The 20759-nt window shown below is 45.2% G+C and overlaps 1 protein-coding gene across 2 annotated transcripts in view; it reads right to left on the minus strand.

Moving 5' to 3' along the window:
* Window positions 1–1440, minus strand: part of FBXL17 (F-box and leucine rich repeat protein 17) — a 145305-nt gene extending 143865 nt beyond the window's left edge. The window contains exon 1 of one of the 2 annotated variants that reach the window (XR_014539788.1): window positions 325–1377. Coding sequence is in view for 1 of the 2 variants with exons in the window: in XM_083576842.1 (XP_083432968.1) it covers window positions 325–1173 (849 nt within the window). In the remaining variant the exon portion in view is untranslated. Of the gene's footprint in view, window positions 1–324 lie in introns of both variants that reach the window. The other variant, XM_083576842.1, reaches the window with a different exon arrangement.
* Window positions 1441–20759: the final 19319 nt, after the last annotated feature.

Consider the following 20759-nt stretch of genomic DNA (forward strand, 5'->3'; position numbering starts at 1 on the left):
TGCAACCAATTTCCAGGATCCCCAGCCATTGCCAGCCAAAACTGAAAACGAGAAAATGAAAATTATAATTGGGTGAGGTCTTCTCGCATCGCCACCCCTATAACGTGGTCCTGGGCACCTTTGCAGAGTAAACTCCCGGAGACCAGGACTTAAGAAATGGGGCACTGGAGCTCTACATGGAAAAACACACAACCAAGAAACTCAAGAGGAGGAGGACGAGGCAAGGGATGCAGCGCCAGGTGTCCAAAAAAAAAAGGCAGGCAGCTCCCAGCCTACCTTGGCAACCTTCTACATCCCGGACACCTGCCAGCTCACCAAACCCACCTTGAGGAGGATGGAGGGCGGCAGCTGGTTGATGTCGGGCGAGGGGGGCTGCGGCTCCCGGCAGCAGTCCCCGGGGTTCTCGGGGGGCTCCTCGCAGTCCGGCTCGCGGGCCTCGCCCTTCTCCCTCCCGTCCAGCTCGGGCAGCTGAGACGGGGAGCCCGCAGCCGCCGCCTCCGCCAGCTCTTCCCCATCGTCCCCGTTCTCGCCGACGGCGGGGTCCTTGGGCGGCGAGCCTCCCCGGGCGCGGTCCGAGGCGCAGGGCAGCGGACAGAGGTGCTGCTCGGGCAGCGAAGGAGAAGCGGCGGCGGCGGCAGAAACATCGGGCGGCGGAGGCGACGGCGTGGAAGCGGGGCTCCCGGCCCCTGTGGCTGGGATGGCGGCGGCGGCGGCGGCGCAGCGGGGCTGCTTTCGGGGCGGGCAGGGGAGCAGCCGGACGCCCTTGCGCTTGCACACCATCTCCGGGGGGGCCTCGCTGCTCTCCAGCGCAGGCCCCGCTCTCCGCGCGGAAGGCGGAGGAGAGGAGAAGAGGAGGCCGGAGAGCAGCAGGCGGCGGCAGGAGAAGCGCAGCAGGCGGCGGGCGGCGCGGTCCTCGGGCGCCTTCAGAGCCGCGTAGAGAAGCGGAGGAGCAGCAGGCGGCGGCGGCGGTTCCTCGGAGGCGGCGGCGGCGGGCGGGCTGGCGCTGTGCACCAGGAAGCAGAGCATGCAGGGCCCGCGCAGGAAGCAGCTCCGGTCCCGAGGCGGCGGAGGAAGCGGCGGCGGCGGCGGCACTGGCACTTTCCCCCTCAGGGGTCGGCGGCGGCTCCTATCCGCGGTCTGGCTGGTTCCCTTTCGCGAGAGAAAGTGGCCCATATAGGAGGCGCCGCCGCCGCCGCCGCCCCCAGCAAGGCCTTCCTCCCTCGGCGGCTTCAGCTGCGCTGCCTGGGCTTCATCGCTCGCCTCCGCCCGCCCGAGCGCGGCAACGGTGGCGGCGGCGGCGTCTGAGGGGGAGACCGGCAAAACTCTGAGGCCGGCAGTCACAACAAGGCAGGTTCCGGGACGTTGGAGGAAGCGGAACCGCCGGAACTTCCGGTTCCCTGACCCCGCGCGCACTCGCCCCAAGAGCTGCTCGGCGGCGCAACCCTCACTTCCGGGTTCCCCGTAGACTCTTCCATGTGCGGGACGAGGGTGGTGTGGAGGATTGCGAGGGAAGAATAGTAATAGTAACAGTAACAGTAACAGAGTAACAGTAACAGTAACAACAACAACAACAACAACAACAACAACAACAACAACAATAATAATAATAATAATTTATTTATACCCCGTCCATCTGGCTGGGTATCCCCAGCCACTCTGGGCGGCTTCCAACCAAACACTAAAATACAATAACCTATTAAACATTAAAAGCTTCCCTAAACAGGGAAAGCAGCTGTTTCGTCACGGCCGTGTTCTGACAGGATTTGGCTCTTTTTCTGGCACCTCGCTCCGACCCATGGAAAGGGATTGAGACTTAAAAGGTGGTGTAGGGGCTGTGCTGGCAGGCGTTTAAATGTAAATGCCTGAGGGATCATTGTTACTTGTCTCTCGCTTCTTTTGTGGGTGGAAGGCATGATCATTTCAAAATGGGGGGGGGTACTGTAGTTGCAATTGGAGGGGGTTGGACTAGATGACCCTTGGGATCCTTCCCAACTCTACAAGTCTATGATTTCATGGAAACATTGCAACAAATGGCTTGCCTGCTGTATCTGTGGATTTTGCACCAAAAGCTATGTATTGCCACCACTCTTTCCCCACATGTGGAAGATTCTGTTTACTACAAAATGGGAACCGGGTGTACTTTTGGAAAACCGTTAAGACTGCATCTCTTGGACTCTCATAAACAGCTGTCAGAGCAAAGAAGGACCTCCTATCTCCGACTTTAAGCAAGAGGACTGAGCCTATCTCTGCAGCAGCTCTGCCCCACTGTGGCATGGCGGAAGGACTGTGCCTATTCGGCTTTATCCTTCACCAACGCAAAGAGAAATTGGCCAGAATTGTACCTCACAGAAAGGCTCAGCCATTGTGCATTTTTTTAAAAAAAACGCATATCTGCCACAGTCACAGGTAGTTTGGCCCTGGAATTCTGTAATGCTTTTTGACTTTTTCTGCTGCAGTCCAACACGCAGGCGCTTTCTAATAGTCAATCTTCTAACTTAGCCAATTTAAAATACCTCTTCAGCAGAGTCAGAACCGTCTTAAAAAGCAGTTCTTTAAAAACCTAGGAGACATAAAGTGTTCTTAGTACTGTGTAGACTGAGTGTATTAGGTGCCTTTAGTTTACAGAAGAGATTATTTGTCACCTGAGCCTTACCCATACACGCTAAGAAGTAAGTGCCATTGATTTCATGGACACTTACTTTCAAATATGAGCATGCTTAGGCTTGCTGCCTATGTGGAAAGGTTGTAGCTTAGTGGCACAGCATCATCTTTGCATGTAAAGGTCTCGGGTTCAACCCTGGCATCCCCATCAGGTTCCCTTCCCAGCATTCCAGGGGTGGGAATGTTCTCTGTCTTAAACCCTGGAGAGCCTATGCTAATCAGGGTAAATACCCCCTTTAAAACAACCACCACCAGCCTGCCTCTGAGAAGGGAGATTCAATTTTGGCCTAGAGAGGGTCCATGACAGGAAGCCATTAATAGCCATCTCCTTTCATTGTAAATCTCTACAATTCTTCCCTTATTGTTTGTAAATTTAAAGTCAGCGAAAGAACATCAATTTTCTTCTAGAAGTGTTACCTAAAGGTAAAGAGACCCCTGACCGACTCTGGGGTTGCAGCGCTCATCTCGCTTTATTGGCCGAGGGAGCCGGCGTACAGCTTCCAGGTCGTGTGGCCAGCATGACTAGGCCGCTTCTGGCAAACCAGAGCAGCGCACGGAAATGCCATTTACCTTCCCGCTGGAGCGGTACCTATTTATCTACTTGCACTTTGACGTGCTTTCGAACTGCTAGGTTGGCAGGAGCAGGGACCGAGCAACGGGAGCTCACCCCGTCGCGGGGATTTGAACCACCAACCTTCTGATCAGCAAGTCCTAGGCTCTGTGGTTTAACCCACAGCGCCACCCGCATCCCTTTTACCTCAAGATAAGATCTCCTAAATATCACTCTTTCCTTCCCTGCTCTTCCGCAATCACTAATAATTTCAGTGACTTGAAGCTCCTTCCAGAGGAGCCCAAAGGAAACCTTAAACTCCTTCCCCCATCTCACCTACATAGTAGAATATGATGCATTTTAGACAAACTGGCCAACCCCATTTGAAAACCTTTAAACCCCAGTAATCACCAGGAAGACAAGTTTTGCAGTATTTGTTTTTATGTTGATTTTCAAACCCATCTTGAGCATACGAAGCAATGCTTTTCACCTTGCCAAATAGGAATATTTGGATACCTATGAGACCTCATCTCTCTCTGCCCAGGAACTTTCCCGAGAACCCCAACACCCTCCTCCTTGCTTTTCTCTGTATCCATTTGCTGTTCAACTCCAACCGGTGCCCTCAACTCCAACACATCAGTCAGCCTCCTTGCAGAGATGAGGAACATGTATTAAATGTTTCTTCTCTTTCTTCCTTGGCAAGCCCATCAGCTGGCAAAAGCCTTACTCTCTCCCCCTTCTTCTGTTTTCAGCCCAATCACCTCCCAATTGCTTAGGGAAACTTGTCCTTTTCTTCCCACGCCCCTCTTTTTATTATTATTCTAGTTGATTTTAATAAAGGTATTACCCAACTGCTATCTTTCAACCTATCTATCTATATTTTCTAAAAGGCCAAAATGAGTACAGTGGTACCTCGGTTTAAGAACAGCCCTATTTATGAACTATTCGGTATACAAACTCCACAAAACCGGAAGTAGTGTCCCAGTTAGCAAACTTTACCTCAGTCTACGAAGGAAAGCCGAACGGTGGAAGTGCACCGGCAGCGGGAGGCCTCATTAGGGAAAGCACACCTCGGTTTAGAATGGCTTTGGTTTAAGAATGGACTTCCAGAACGCGGAATGGATTAAGTTCGTAAACCGAGGTACCACCGTACTTTACAAAAAATAACGGGAAAATTAAAGACTATGGCTTGTAACTTATCTACTTTGTCACTAGATGGCAGCATAGTTTAAGGTGAAATAAAGGCTTGCGGGTGGGGCAGGAGTGATTGGCCTCCCTAGTGAGGAGTTCTTGTTATTTTAATGTCAGCAGCAAATTATTACTAACTATCCATTTCTATATAATTACTGAACATGTAGGATGGAACTGAAGACCATTCTCTAAATTCAGGTGCTGAATAACTATCTGAGTCAGCAACATACATTTTGATGATGGCATTTAAAACAATTTGGTCTGCTCTGCCTATATTCATGAAGGAAATTATCTACTGATTATGGTGTAATGCAAAATGTTCTGAAGCCCTTCACATTTATGTCAAAGGAGTGCCTGGATTTTGGCAATGAATTTTGCATGTGTTCATGCATATGTCTGTTCCATTCATTTGCACATTAATCTGAACTTTTAAAATCTATACCCAAATATCATGCTTAAATAGGTTTTATCACAAAATACATATTTAAACACATATTTTATCTCAAGTGTATGCATTTCTAAGTATTTCTTTGTCCTGAAATATGCATTTTGTATTCATTTTGGTACTTTTTTTTTTAAAGTTGATAGCTGTATTGCAAAATTTGGAGAGTAATCTGCAGAATAATTATATTGCAATCCAGGTAGCAGTCTGAGAGGTGCAAATGAGCTCAGTTCACTTTAAAATGGGGACAGAGGAAATGTATCTATCCCTGCACATGCTAGGAGTGAATTCCTCACTTGGTAGGAAATGTAAGTGTAAGGGAATGAGACTATGGCAGATTCTTTTTTCAAGTATGATTCTGGAGCCATTGCTGCCATGGCTGTGAGACTGCTAGTTAAAAACCTTTACACTAGACTCAGGGAGGTAATAATCTAAACTGGGGAAACGTAGCAAAAAAGAAAATCGAAACAATAGTATGGGGGAATATTGGAGAAACGGGACATTAACTGGTGCATGGAATTTGCTTCTCAGCTTTCAAATCTCAGTGGCACACCTGGCACCTGTTAGCTATGGGTTGTGCTCATAAACTAAAAATGAAAGCTTTATGAAGCAGCAAACCATTGTTGCAGGAGAGATAGTGCCTGTCTGCTTAGCCAAGAGTTTGAACAGTTGGTGCACTAACATGACCTAACAGAACTTGCTCCAGCAAAAGAGAGAATCCCTTCCCACCATTCAATTTATTTTCATCCTTTGAAGGTGGCCTCAATAGGGTAGCAATATATATTTAAGGGGGGAAACAGTTACCGTAAACACAGCTGAACACAGGCACCAGCAAACACCATGTAACATGTAAACAGGAGTATATGCACTCGTTAGCAACAGCCCCTATAAACCCACATGTACACTCTTTTGTTCCTGTTCCCAGCTTCTTCCAGTACGTGCACAGAAAGTCTTCTGTCCTCTTTTCCCTTTCTATGCATGGTTACAAATGTAGAAGCCTCTTTAGGATTGGTGTCCAGAATTGATGATTAGAGTACTCTTTTAACTGGGTTTCAAAATGCTAACTTTAAAAAAAGAACCATTTAAGCCACATACACTGTTATTGGGATTAATAAAATGTTCTCAGGGCTTTGTTGTGCCAAGTATGTTTTCATCTTGGAAGATGGAAAGAAGCACTTACCAAATGATAGAGCTTTACTTTGAGTCCTTAGGCAATTGTCTTTTATGTCCTGCCATATGATTTATGAATCATCACCTAGAAAAGTTCCTGAACTATAAGGAAGTAGAGTTCTAATTAAGATACAGAAGGGAAAGACTAAATCCATAATTTCTTATCTCTTCTGTATTGAATTTGGCGTTATTTCAGTGATCATTGCAAAGGAGATCATTCTTCCAAGCTTTGAAGGATGTCTGACCTTAAGAAACCTTCACCACTGCTTCAATTGGTGCACAAATGATAGAAGAAATATTTCCTGTGAATTGCAGGGACCTGTCTCCACCCAATCCAAGGTGCTTTTCGTGCTCTCAATTCATGCTCTTTTATTGAAAAGAGAAAGTGTCCCAGGGTTCTTAGCACAGAAGTGTCTAAAACTGACACAGCTAATTTTTATAAACAACAAATTTCCACCTTCTAAACATTGCCAGCAAAAGATTACACTGAGCAGATGTGCAGTTCAACGTATAGATATAAACTATAGCTCTGTTATGCCTGCTTTAAGTCCAGCGAATATATACATTTTGGGGGTATGCTGTCTAGTCGCAGAGAAGGCTAACAAACTGAAGGCTGCAATCCTTACAGACACTTCTCTTTAGTAAGTCCCATTGAAGTCAGTGGGACTTAGATCTGAGAATTGCACTGCCAACTAGAAGGAAATGAAATCGCTCTCCTGGGATGTTGTTGTTTAGTCATTTAGTCGTGTCTGACTCTTCGTAACCCCATGGACCAGAGCATGCCAGGCACTCCTGTCTTCCACTGCCTCCCGCAGTTTGGTCAAACTCATGTTGGTAGCTTCGAGAACAACCATCTCGTCCTCTGTCGTCCTCTTCTCCTTGTGCTCTCAATCTTTCCCAACATCAGGGTCTTTTCCAGGGAGTCTTCTCTTCTCATGAGGTGGCCAAAGTATTGGCGCCTCAGCTTCAGGATCTGTCCTTCCAGTGAGCACTCAGGGTTGATTTCCTTCAGGATGGATTGGTTTGATCTTTTCGCAGTCCATGGGACTATCAGTAGTCTCCTCCAGCACCACCAAAAGCATCAATTCTTCAGCGATCAGCCTTCTTTATGGTCCAGCTCTCACTCCCATACATCACTACTGGGGAAACCATAGCTTTAACTATACGGATTTTTGTCGGCAAGGTGATGTCTCTGCTTTTTAAGATGCTGTCTAGGTTTGTCATCGCTTTTCTCCCAAGAAGCAGGGGTCTTTTAATTTTGTGACTGCTGTCACCATCTGCAGTGATCATGGAGCCGAAGAAGGTAAAATCTGTCACTGCCTCCATTTTTTCCCCTTCTGTTTGCCAGGATGTGATGGGACCAGTGGCCATGATCTTAATTTTTTTGATGTTGAGCTTCAGACCATATTTTGCACTCTCCTCTTTCACCCTCATTAAGAGGTTCTTTAATTCCTCCTCACTTTCTGCCATCAAAGTGGTGTCATCTGCATATCTGAGGTTGTTGATATTTCTTCCAGCAATCTTAATTCTGGTTTGGGATTCATCTAATCCAGCCTTTTGCATGATGTATTCTGCATATAAATTAAATAAGCAGGGAGACAATATACAGCCTTGTCGTACTCCCAATTTTGAACTAATCACTTGTTCCATATCCAGTTCTAACTGTTGCTTCTTGTCCCACATGGAGATTTCTCAGGAGACAGATAAGGTGGTCAGGCACTCCCATTTCTTTAAGAACCCTCCATAGTTTGCTATGATCCACACAGTCAAAGGCTTTTGCGTAGTCAATGAAGCAGAAGTAGATGTTATTTTGGAACTCTCTGGATGTTGTTGGTGGTATTTAAGCCAAACCTAATAAAGAGAGCCTTGGTATGGCTGGAATCAGGGGATCAAAAAGGGGAAGCATAGACAGAGGAAGTGGGCTACTGTCATCCGACGCTTTACGTTGATCCCAAACCTGCCACCACCACCATTATCGCTGAGAAACAGTAGTGTAATATCAAGATAAAGTCATGAGGCTAGTAGAGTGGAGTGATCCTATCCTTTTAGAAATGACTGAGTGCATGTAACTCAATGATCACACAGTTAGATAAGCTTTATACTAGATGCTGTCAGAATACACATTTAGTAGTGTCCATTCAGAATTTTCATTCATTCATTCTAAGAACTTCATCCTTCCAAAGCCAGCTGGCCAGCACTCTCTCAGATCAGCAAGAATAAAGCTTCAGGCCTGTACACACACTTACCTTAGAGTAAGTCCCATTGAACTCAGTGGGCCTCACTTCAAAGTAGGCATGTATAGGATTGCAGTGTAAGAATGTGACTATTGCAAAACTATAGTCCATCATAAACATCATTTTCTCGTAGCACCTGTTAATTGGCTGATAAAGTTATGAATTAAAGTAAAAGTCCATGGAGATAGTTATAGCTCAAATGAAATGATCATTCCATAACTTGTAGAGATGTTTGGAATTAAATATTTGACAGTGGCACAAGTGAAAATTGCATACCATTGTTAATGCTCTTTAATTCTTGGTGATGAAAGCATGAATTTTAGTCATTGAAGCATAAACTGTGATTCTCCAAAGATTTAAAATTGGAATGCTATAGAAACCTAGCCAGGGTAGATTAGAGTTTGTTATATATTTGTCTTTTTAAAGAGCAATTTTTTTTATTTGTACCTTTAAAAATATTATACTTTGGAAACGAGTGTTTTCCCTTTCATTTAGATTCAGAATTTATTGCTGCTATGATTTGGTTTTTCTAAAGATTAAAAGGACTAATGAGGTTGTCTTGTCCCATTAAGTAAGCATCGTGAACTTGGAAAGGAGATGGTTGTGTGCTGACCTCTATTCCCTCGTGTCAACATTACTAATGGATTTTGTCTCCAAGTGAAAAAGCTGCTGGGCTACAGCAAATTATGTGGCACCTTTGGCTGAATGGCTAGTTGTTACCTTGTCAATTTCAGTGTTCCTAGCCATTAGGCAGAAAGACCAAGTAATATACTGTTTACAGCCTGCACTTGCCTCTCCCCCCCAAGCATTTTTACTTAAAGAAAAGGGAGGGAGAGTTCTGTCTCATTGATGTAATCTTATACTTGGAATTTATTCCCCGACTGTTGTGGGGAAGAAACAAAATAAATAACGCTGTTAGGCTTGGAACCTTACCAAATGGCTTTAAAACATTTTAATTTACCTAAGTACTGATATTTCTTGGGATGCGGGTGGCTCTGTGAATTAAACCACAGAGCCTAGGGCTTGCCAATCAGAAGGTTGGCGGTTTGAATCCCCGTGATGGGGTGAGCTCCCGCTGCTTAGTCCCTGCTCCTGCCAACCTAGCAGTTTGAAAGCACGTCAAAGTGCAAGTAGATAAATAGGTACCACTCCGGCGGGAAGGTAAACAGCGTTTCCATGCAGTGCTCTGGTTCGCCAGAAGCAGCTTAGTCATGCTGGCCACATGACTCAGAAGCTGTACGCCGGCTCCCTCGGCCAATAAAGCAAGATGAGCGCCGCAGCCCCAGAGTCGGCCACAACTGGACCTAACGATCAGGGGTCCCTTTACCCTTACCTTTACTGATATTTATAAAGCCCAGCATTCCAGCATAAGCAAACCAGATGCTGTTGAGAGAAGCTAACAAGCAGAATATAATGGTAGTGGCCATCCTGTCTTATTCCCAGCTTCTGATATTTAGAGAGAGACTGATTTAAAAGCTTGCAGATCATGGAGTTTGGACGGTGCATAGCTCAATGGTACAGCATTCAATAAGTCCCATATTCAATCTCTGGCATCTCCAGGTAGAGATAGGAAGACTGCCACCTGAAACACTGGTCTACTTTGGTGTAGGGCAGCTTCCAATGAGATTATATATATTTTCCGCAGTCATTGATATTTGCCATTGAAAATTCATCCTCCATGATTTTGTTGGTCTCTTCACCAAATCCTGTGGCAATAAGTTAATTATGTGTTGAATTAAATTATAACATTAAATTCTATTTCTTTTTGTTTATTTGAACCTAGTGCAAATTAATTCACACTGAATCACATCACCTGTTCTCTTATCATGCAGTTTAACTATATTCTCTTGTTTCTATGTGTGCAGTTTTAAATGATGGCATCTACACAATTGGCTACCTCGCTGCCCAGCCCGGTTAGTAAGCACGGTGAGTAAGTAGCATTAATCCTATACAGATGTTTAGGATGATGAGGGTGGAGTATGCTCAGTTCCATGAGAATGCCTATTCTCTTACTTCATGACTGCTAGGTTTCCTTATCTAGAGGGTCTTAAATGTCCAGTTTCCCAATCCAGTTTCGCAACCTTGGGTCCCCAGATGTTGTTGAAATACAACTCCCATCATCCCTAGCTAGCAAGGCCAGAGCTCAGGGATGGTAGGAGTTGTAGTCCAACAACATCTGGGGACCCACAGGTTGAGAACCACTGAGCTAAAGGCTATTCACACTTGAAAGCAGGCTTCTTCTTGTGTGTCTCTAGATGTCCATATTCTTCTGCTTGCACAAAACTTTTGCAGTCTTGTGTGAAAACTGCAATTCATTGTCGATTTGGGATTCTAATGGCCTGATTAATTTCTAGCAGTTTTCTGAGGAGGTCCTCCAAGAGCACTGGCAGATTGCCTTGAGTTCGAATTTTCCCAATGCCTACTCTGCGAAGGTTGCGCCTGCACACCTATTTCTCCAGGACTGTTATTCTGTTGTTCAAGATATTACAATTGGGTTCTGCCAAGGCTTCCTGGAGGGCTAAACGTTTTTCACAACTCACTTGTGTGTTTATTTCTGTTACATCTCGTTTAATCTGAGCCATTTCGACTTTCAGGCTGGATATTTCCTCCTTACGATCAGTAATTTTTGCATCTAAGGCTGAAACCTTGACATCAACCTGAGTTAATTTATCTTGCATTGGTTTCAGGCGTTTAGTCTGTGACACAATTTCCTTAAGTGTGTCAGCAATGAAGCTCTCCGACACCATCTCTCTTTCCCAGCCTCTTCCATTTTCTGTTTTGCTATTTTTCTGCATGTCGTGGGAGCAGAGTGGGGGGATGAGCTGGTCGGGGCTTCTCTTAAGGTCTTTTTTACTTGTCTTGGCTGACATTGATCACCTTGCCTGTGACAAGTAGGAGATAAGGAACTTCTAGGAGCTTGTTAATTGCATTTGAAGTCGAAACAGGCTGATAAGATTTATTGTGAACTCTGAACTTAAGAGTGCGCAGGGAGCGTGCTACTCATCTTCAAAGCCGGACGTGCAAAGGCTCTTCACACTTGGAAGCAGACTTCTTCTTGTGTGTCTCTAGATATCCACATTCTTCTGTTTGCACCAAACTTTTGCAGTCTTGAGTGAAAACATGAGAACTACACAAACATACCCAGCCCAACTCTCCTCTCTCCCTCTCCCTCTCCCCCCCCATCACTACTTCCTTGTTTTTCCACTATTGTAGGGTATGGTCAGAGTAAGTACTGAGGGCTCTGGGATGTAGATAAAACTGCAAGTTGGGTTGTTTGTTTTCCATGCGCTAGGCTTGAGATTCTGGGGTGCATTTAAAATGCATCCCAGCAATAAATGCTTTATTTGTATCTAATTTTCAAGAGATATTTGGAAAACCCAGACATTAAGGGATTAAAAATTCAGCATTTCTGAGCATAATTTAACAGAAACAACACATAACAGGAATATAATGGCAGTTGGTTTTTTAAAAAAACTGAATTTAGAAGTGCATTTATGTGTTGAGACAATTGTGCAATTCAGAGAATTGTCTAGTCCTAGTAGTGTTAGCAGATTGTGAAGCTGAGGCTCCAATACTTTGGCCACCTCATGAGAAGAGAAGACTCCCTGGAAAAGACCCTGGTGTTGGGAAAGATGGAGGGCACAAGGAGAAGGGGACGACAAAGGACGAGGTGGTTGGACAGTGTTCTCGAAGCTACCAGCATGAGTCTGACCAAACTGCGGGAGGCAGTGGAAGTCAGAAGTGCCTGGCGTACTCTGGTCCATGGGGTCACGAAGAGTCAGACACGACTAAACGACTAAACAACAACAACAAAAGTAGTGTTAGATTCACAAGGGAGTTGGGTTGGGCTATTTTACCAGGTCATCTGAGGATACCAGCAGGAGTGGTGTACTCAGAAAATTATGGCTAAACTTCAGGATACTTTGGTCACATTTTTAATATCCTTTGGGGGGAAGGAGCACTGAGAGGATTTTAAGCAGGAAAGCGATGCAGGCCCCCAATCCAGAATAGCAGCACATTACCAGATTGGAGCCCCATAGCTGCTTTCCCTGCAAAACAAAGTTTGCAGTATTACAGCATTTAAGAAGTGTATTTAATGTAATGTGTAGTTTGGCCTTCAGTCAGGAGCCAAAGAAGGCCCATAGACCAGAAACTCGGAACAGTCAGAGAAAGACCCTGCAGCACCCTGGACAGCTCCAAGAGAGCAGACCACTTGCTCCGATATGGTACTTAGTCAATTTGTGAGCTCTTACATTTTGTTTTATTTATTACAAAATATCTATGCTGCCTTTCCACTTCAGAATGCTGTGTTCAATGCACATAACACTGAGAAACTCAATAAATGCCATTTATTTAGTAACCCATTCAAAGCACATTAAAAACCAAATCTCAAATGAAATCCAGGAAACATTCCAGAGGGAGAACAGCCAAATCAAACAGAAGACAGGCCAAATGACAGCTGTTGGGGGGAGACATCCAACAGGTGACTGCCCTACCTCCCAAATGAAGAGCGGACTAGATGAATCTGCCGGGGCAGGGAATTCCCAGTACAGTGGTAGCTTGGGTTAAGTACTTAATTCGTTCTGGAGGTCCGTACTTAACGTGAAACTGTTCTTAACCTGAAGCACCACTTTAGCTAATGGGGCCTCCTGCTGCCGCCACGCTGCCGGAGCACAATTTCTGTTCTCATCCTGAAGCAAAGTTCTTAACCTGAAGCACTATTTCTGGGTTAGCGGAATCTGTAACCTGAAGAGTATGTAACCTGAAGCGTATGTAACCCGAGGTACCACTGTAGCTGCCATCCTGCCACTGGGGTCACTGCAGCTCACCTGGATGGGAGAAGGTTGGCAAGGTGGTGCTGCATAAATGCACAAGTAAAGCTCAGCCTGTTTATCCATGAAGCCCTGATAGCGTTTAGATCAATGTGTGGCTGCCCCGTGTGGCAAACCACCAAATTGCAGGTTGCAACAGTGAGGTACCATCGGGTTCTGAATTGATTCTGCCCACCCAGGCTAACCATTTTCTCCTCCTAAACAGAAAAGAGTATAAGATAGCTTCCTCTTCTAGCTAGGCCTTTCCAGAAAAACGAAGTCTTAAACATCCTGTCCTGCCTCCTGATTTGCCTTTTTGTTCTGGCTTTGTCCTCTGGCTCCGAGTCTCTCCTGTCTCTTTGCTTGACTCATCACACAAAAGTAAGCAGGTATGGGAGAAGGTTCTCTGGCCCAGGGCCCAGACTGCAAGGGGCTTTGAAGTGAATCACCAACACGTGAATTTAATCTGGCAACCTGTGGCACTCATACAGCTGTAATGTGTCTGGACATGGGCACAGGAGAGTTTAGGAGCTGCATTTTCAGTTGCTTGCCACCTGTGTTTCCAGATTGTTGCACCACAGATGGAAAGTTATGAGGTGGCAGTTGGAAAAAGATAAAAGCAATTCTTAGGTTTGGCATGAATATACTATAAAGAATGTTTCACTCAACCATTTGTGCTTTTTTAACATTTTTTTTTGAAAAAATGTTATTGCCATATATCATTCTGGAACTGTTGGGGTAGCTTCTAATTTATTCAATCAAAGTAAGCTGTAGTGAATAATTACACACCCTGGAGTGCCTTCAGTCCCAGGAAGGATGAATCAAGCTCCGTCAGAGATTTGCTGAAGGGAAATTCTTGAGAAATATGACATTAGTAAACTTTTATGATTCCTTGCATTGCATTTCATCTTGATGGCAGAGACTGCGGGTGAATTCAGCCTGGAAAACAAGAAGCTGTTTTTTCTTGTGACTCCGGTGACAGAGTAAAAAGGGCCCAGCAGTAATGCCCTCTCTTTTTCTTCTCAAACCATTTCCAGTCTGTTCCCAAGACCTGAGAAGGCTAGCGAAAAACTTGAATTAAATTCCCTGAGGACGACAGGCTGCATATCACAAGTTAATGATTCCTCCATGTTAAATCAGTGAGTTGTTTGTGGAAATGATCCCCACAACTCACTTCTTTAATCAACAGCTTGCTTATTTATTTATTTATTTATTTATTTATTTATTGGGGGGAGGGCGGAATCCCTGTGGATGAAGCCTTTGCGCACATATAAAATATTAATGCAGCTGACAGAAACTGCCTGCTCCTGTCACTTAAATAAACAAGTGGGAAACTAAAACTGTATGATGCACAGAATACAGTCAGTGTTGATTTTATTATATTTATTTATTCCTTTTTTTATAAAAATAAAGCTGGCTGCATAATATTGAAATTCATATGCACCACCATCACATTGTGATTAGAGGCACCCCACTGGAGATCCAGTGTGAGGAGAGAGATGGGGCATTAAGAGGCCTAGACGGAGGAGTTCTGGATTCAAGTCCTGACTCAGCCAAGGAACTCATGGGGCGATATTGGACCAGTTCCTCCTACTCAGTTTAACCCGACTCAGCTTTGTTGTGTGCAGTGCAATGCATGATTACTAGACGCCATTCCATATGAATTCACTGAGGTTTAGTCCCCAGTAAGGGACACGGGTGGTGCTGTGGGTTAAACCACAGAGCCTAGGACTTGCCGATCAGAAGGTCAGCGGTTCGAATCCCTGCGACAGGGTGAGCTCCCATTGCTCGGTCCCTGCTCCTGCCAACCTAGCAGTTCGAAAGCATGTCACGTGCAAGTAGATATATAGGTACCGTTCTGGCGGGAAGATAAACGGCGTTTCCGTGCGCTGCTCTGGTTCGCCAGAAGCGGCTTAGTCATGCTGGTCACATGACCCGGAAGCTGTACACTGGCTTCCTCGGCCAATAAAGCGAGATGAGCGCCACAACCCCAGAGCTGTCCATGACTGGACTTAACTGTCAGGGGTCCTTTACCTTTAAGTGTACATTACAACCCAACACTATGCATGTTCACTTGAAAACATGTCCCTCTGTGTTCAGTGGGGCTTACTCCCTGATAAAAAATGCACAGGACTACAATTTTAGAGAGACCAAACCAAGATATCTGGCTGGGTTGTTTAAAATGGATTTGTTTCAGTTTCTGGGAAGATATGGGAGAAGTCAGCATGAATTAGGGCCATGACCCTAAGGGAAGGATTTTTTAAGAACCCTTTTGCTTGTACTGTACTTCCATTTAAAATTCATCCTGAAATTGTCCCACTGAGGAAACCATATAGGGTGCTAGTCACAACCAACAGAAATGCATGCACTCAAATATCTTAAGTTCATTGATGTCCACAGGGCTACTCTGAGTATGACTTGGATATATCCCACATATTGTTGTTTAGTCATTTAGTCGTGTCCGACTCTTCGTGACCCCCATGGACCAGAGCACGCCAGGCACTCCTGTCTTCCACTGCCTCCCGCAGTTTGGTCAAACTCATGCTGGTAGCTTCGAGAACACTATCCAACCATCTCGTCCTCTGTCGTCCCCTTCTCCTTGTGCCCTCCATCTTTCCCAACATCAGGGTCTTTTCCAGGGAGTCTTCTCTTCTCATGAGGTGGCCAAAGTATTGGAGTCTCAGCTTCAGGATCTGTCCCTCCAGTGAGCACTCAGGGCTGATTTCCTTAAGAATGGAATCCCACATATATGGGTACCTATATATTTTAGCCCATAAAGCAAACACCAACTCCAGAGAGCCTCCACAATTTTTGCCCTATTCTTGGATTACCCACATCATGGCCAGTTTGGCCATAAGTTTCATGCATTTTGACCTTGATTGCTTTTCCAGGGTTTTCCTGTATATGCACTCCTATGTCATGAATGGATGACGGAGAGGAGGAAGAGCATCCCGGCGAGGGGTGTAGCCAGGACTGAGACACACCAGGGCAAGCAGGGGGTGGAGAAGGAAGTATTCACAGGGTGGTGGAGGATGGCAAGGGGATGAAGGTCAATGCACAGGAACCAGATCAGCGGACCAGTCACCAGAGCCAGAGGGGCCCCTTTCTTCATGAACATGGTAGGCCCTGAGGCATAGGAAGCAGCAGGAGAGGCACTCCAGGAGGCTGAGGCAGGCAAGGGCCAACGGCCCAGCTCCCCAGCTGGCCAGGTGGGGCTTGCTAGCTCAGAGGAGGGATATGATTCCTCAGTCTGAGTAGACTCAGAACAGGTGAGGGTCACATGCCTCATCAAGCCCAGATGCTGCAATCTGCATGCAAAGTACCAAAGGGAAGCAGAGCTGAGATGCTGTGTCTGCTCAACTGACCATGTTGATGGACCTTGGCTTGGATGCTCTTGGATCTCTACAGGACTGCGCTTGGGGGTTTCACTCTGGACTGTGTTCTTCTGACTGCTCAACTTCAGACTTCACTACTTGTATTGACCCTAGACTGCATTTCCTGGACTTTGGCCTTTGCTAGTGTGGCTTGACCCCCAACTTTGGGCTTGACATACTGACTTGCTGCCAGGTAGGCCAAGGGTTCAGGACATTCTGTTTGAACCCCACAAAATCCAATTCCTCTTCAATACTATGGAGGGGGGATTAAGTTAATCAATATTGTTAGGTAATGCTACAATTTAGTAAATACAGTCTAAGTATGATGTAAGAATGGTTTGTTCCTTGTTAATACAAGGGCTGTGAGGCTAGCCAGCAGTATTTCAATTCACCTTTTAACACCTGAAATTTGGATGGCCGTTACCTTAACATGTGCACTAGGTACACCAAAACCTGACATCCTTTCAAACTCCTTTGTTGTATATCTGTGAAGTCATCCGGCAACAATTTATAATGTAATCAAAATCCAGGACTTCACACAAGCCTGTTACTTTTAGTGGGTGTGCATTGTGGCCACTGACCATGGTTCTCAAACCTTTTGCAAAGGGCACCCACACATTATTTCTTGCTATTGTGCTTACTTGTTGACTTGCCAAACAACATCTCATAAGAAAAATAAATTTAGCCCCTTGTGATTCACCATCTGACATCCATTGCTAACAATCTGGTGCCCTGTCTCCAAGGCTTTCATGAATCACAGTCAAGTCTTCAGCAGTCTCCAAATGGTGGGTTAGCTTTCTTAAATTAGCCATTTCCAAATGGTAGGTCAAATCTCAGAAGTTAATACCTTGACAAGGTTGAGAATCGGTTTTGAATTGACAAAGTAGGAACTAAATCAAGGTAAAGAAGCCTGTGAACCCTCAACCTTCAATATCATCAGAGTGCACCACAAATATCACAGAGTGAAGAGAACCAGCCTCAGAGCAGCAGGCAGAATAGGAGCTTCTGTGTAGGGGCTATATCTCTTGGGTGAAGGAGAAAATATAAATATATGACAGGAAAAACGCAGAGGAAGTAGAATGGTTTTAAGGACTTCATCCATTCTAAGTAAACCTCAATCCAATTTCCTGCTGTAAAATACAATATTTCATTTCTAAGTTAAAATGCACTAGAGTTCTCAAGTTGGAACAGATCAAAAGGCCATGTAAACCAGTCACTGGCTAGGATGTAGGACCAATTGCCTTCCTTCTATTTCACAGATGCTCGACAGTAAAAATAATGATAGATACAATTTAGACAATATTAGGCACCTCATTGATTTCAATGAAAGAGTTATGTGCATGTTTAAATCTGCCCCACTATCTACAGAATTTAGCTGGTTGGTTTGTGCCCACTGTTAATTATTTATCTGAGATCCTAAGCCGAAACTATTTAAAGATTATAATAAAGTTGGCTTGCTCATGTTTACAAAGAGATCATTTGGAGTATGACCAAAACCTTAATGAAATCTCTTGTTGCAACAGCACAAATTTGAGCACTGCCAATAATTAAATCATAATTTTCAGGTTTATGTGTTGGTCATGTGCTAGATCATCAGCAGGTTGCACCTAACTAGACACATGATTTCTTTGTGGTAGTCCTTTGGTGGTCAGTATGAATACGCCAGAGTAAGTGGTCCGAGACAAGTGAAGCCAGACTTGTTAAACCCGCTTGTCATAATTACAGGAACTAAGTTACCATGTAAACACTTTTGGGAAGTGATGAAAGTCCCCCTAGGCATGGGATGCTTACAAATTAATCAGGACTGCAATACAATGCATATTTACCTGGGTGAAAATCCTGTGAAACCCAGTGAGACTTCCCTTTGATGTAAACATGTTGCATTGTGGTGTTATGATAAGGTATAATTCATACTTGATGATATCTGGGCCTTTAAAAAAAAAGAAAAAATTTAATGAGTAAATGACTAAAACTTGCTATGATTGTGTTAGCTTTCATGATAATTGGCCCACAATCTAGAATAACTAATTCCACCCATGTCTAATGTATTTCCCCCGCAACCATTTGGGTTTGGTAGTATTCCTTCCTGACATTTTAGGTTTAGCAGGAGGTTAATTAGACTCAGATTCAGCAGTACTGAGATGCTTTAGGGCACAGCACAACAGACCAGTTTTTAAATGTCTGTATTTTAGAAACCCCAGGAGATACCGGCACGAAACCTGTAGCACATTGAAACTACAGCTTCTTCTGCACAAATATATTGAGTAGAATAGAATTTAGTTCCCAAGTATAAACTCTAATTGGACAAAGTTGTGTTAATGATGTGCTCCTGAAGGGCATAATGAAATATCTGACTTTGTAAGTGTGGCTTTCTTTTTAAATGTTATAGCTTTCAGGCACGATGCAAATGTTAATATCCAGATGTTCATATCCAGCAGGGATCAAAGATTTTCATGCTGAATACAGAATGTTGGCCATCCTGGTTCTTACAACTTAGTTTGTATGCTTACATTTGGACACTTAAAAAATATCGAGTAAAGATCAAAGAGTAGTGTTGCTTTGACATGCTAATTTCTGGTTATCGCATGAATGTTTCTTAGTATTTTACCTCAAAGGCAGAAATATCATAAATCAAACCACTATCTTGGAATAACAACCATATCTACTGCTAAAGAGTAATGAAGGACGGTGCGCTAGATTGCTCTTTTCTCTTGCAGACGGGAGACAGTATTGAAGATATTGATGAACTGATTCCATATTTATAGGTGTAGTGTCTGCGAAAAGGTGAATCAATAACAACCTACCATAGCTAGAAAGTAAATCAGATGAAGATATTTGAGCTAGGGTGCCTGGATGCAAAATGACAGTGTACTTCTGCCTTGAATAGCTGCAGAGAAGCCATGATTCATGCACTTGCTAGTTCTCGTATGGAGGTGGAGAAGCAAGCTTGGCTTGCCCCATGAAAATAAATCAAGCATGATCCATGCAGACCTGGTTTGTGTGGTTCTTCTCCCTCCATAGAGACAAAGAATCAAATGAAGTGGGCTTTTGCAGAATTGGGCATTAACCCTTGTGTTACTGGACACCCTTGGCTCACACCTCCAGCAACTCTCGCCTTCAGTGCCTCTCCCTGTCCCCACGGGAGAGAGTCCTGCTGACAACTCAGATGTCAAGCCAGCACTGACTGCCCCTCTGTCTCCTGGGTCACAGAGATGCCAGTGCAGGCACAAAAAGCTCAGGTTCCACCCACAGAAGTACTTGTTTGCATGCCCATTCCTAGATCGTGCTGTGCTAAGTGCTGTGCCTGCCCCAGTCTTCAAAAGGAAGAGGGGTGTTGCTTGTTGCATCAACATCTTTGCTTATGCTTAGCCATGCAGTTCATCTTCTTTCCCTTTTAAACCTTGCGTGCTAATCATACTGACTGAAACATTAGAGCACATCCTCTGACCAGGGCCACAACGGCCCTGCAGAGTCCTCTGGTAGCAACACTCTGGGGCGTGCCCTGAATGCCCTTCCCCTTCTGTTTCAAAACCCTCTGCTTCATCACCTGAAGTAGAGTCTGATTCCTGGTCCCCCAACATCCTTGAAACAAGTGTTCTACTTGGAACTATCCAAGGTCCTGAAGCTCCAGGCTGAAACTATCTGACTGATGTATTAATCTACTCCCAGGTATCTCTTGTGTCCCTTGGACCCTCATTTGTGGTGAAGTCTGTACAAGTCATCTTCTGTGTGAGCTCTCACAGTCCCTACTGCAGTTTCACTGGCTTGCCCACACCCGGTCCCCATGTGCCTTCCTCTGTCTTTCTTTTTTGGCCTCTCTCCTTTCTAAGGAAGGTCAGTGTGCTGGTCCCGTGAGTTATCTGAGAGGCGAAGTCCAAGTCCGGTCCGTGGTCAAAGGTGCAACATGGAGGCAGTCCATAGTAGCTGAAGCTGGGTGCAGGACAGGGAGTCAGGTGAAGTCAGGAACAAGCATGCACGCAGGGAGCCACGGCGAGTCAGGAGCTCTGGCAGAAAAGCAGGGCAGGGTTCAGGCAGGAACTAGCAACCAACAATGTTGCTCCCGCAACTTGGGACTGGGGCTGGCCGGCTTTTATCTGCCCTGAGGCATAGGGCGGCCCCGATCCTCTGGTGACTCGTCTCTCCTGGCCTGGAGGTGAGCATTCCTCCTGCGGGAACTTAGTTCCCTCTGCCTCTCTGCCCTGAGCCTCTGCAGCTCAAGAGAGGCTGGAGGGTTACCGGACCCAGAGGCAACCTGAGCTTCCTCTGACAGGGCTGAGAGTGGATCACCTGCAGGCAATGGGTCCTCCATCACCTCAGGAGCCAGAG

This window comes from Podarcis filfolensis (assembly GCF_964270895.1).
Source record: "Podarcis filfolensis genome assembly, chromosome: 11".
In the NCBI taxonomy this organism is placed as follows: Eukaryota; Metazoa; Chordata; class Lepidosauria; order Squamata; family Lacertidae; genus Podarcis; species Podarcis filfolensis.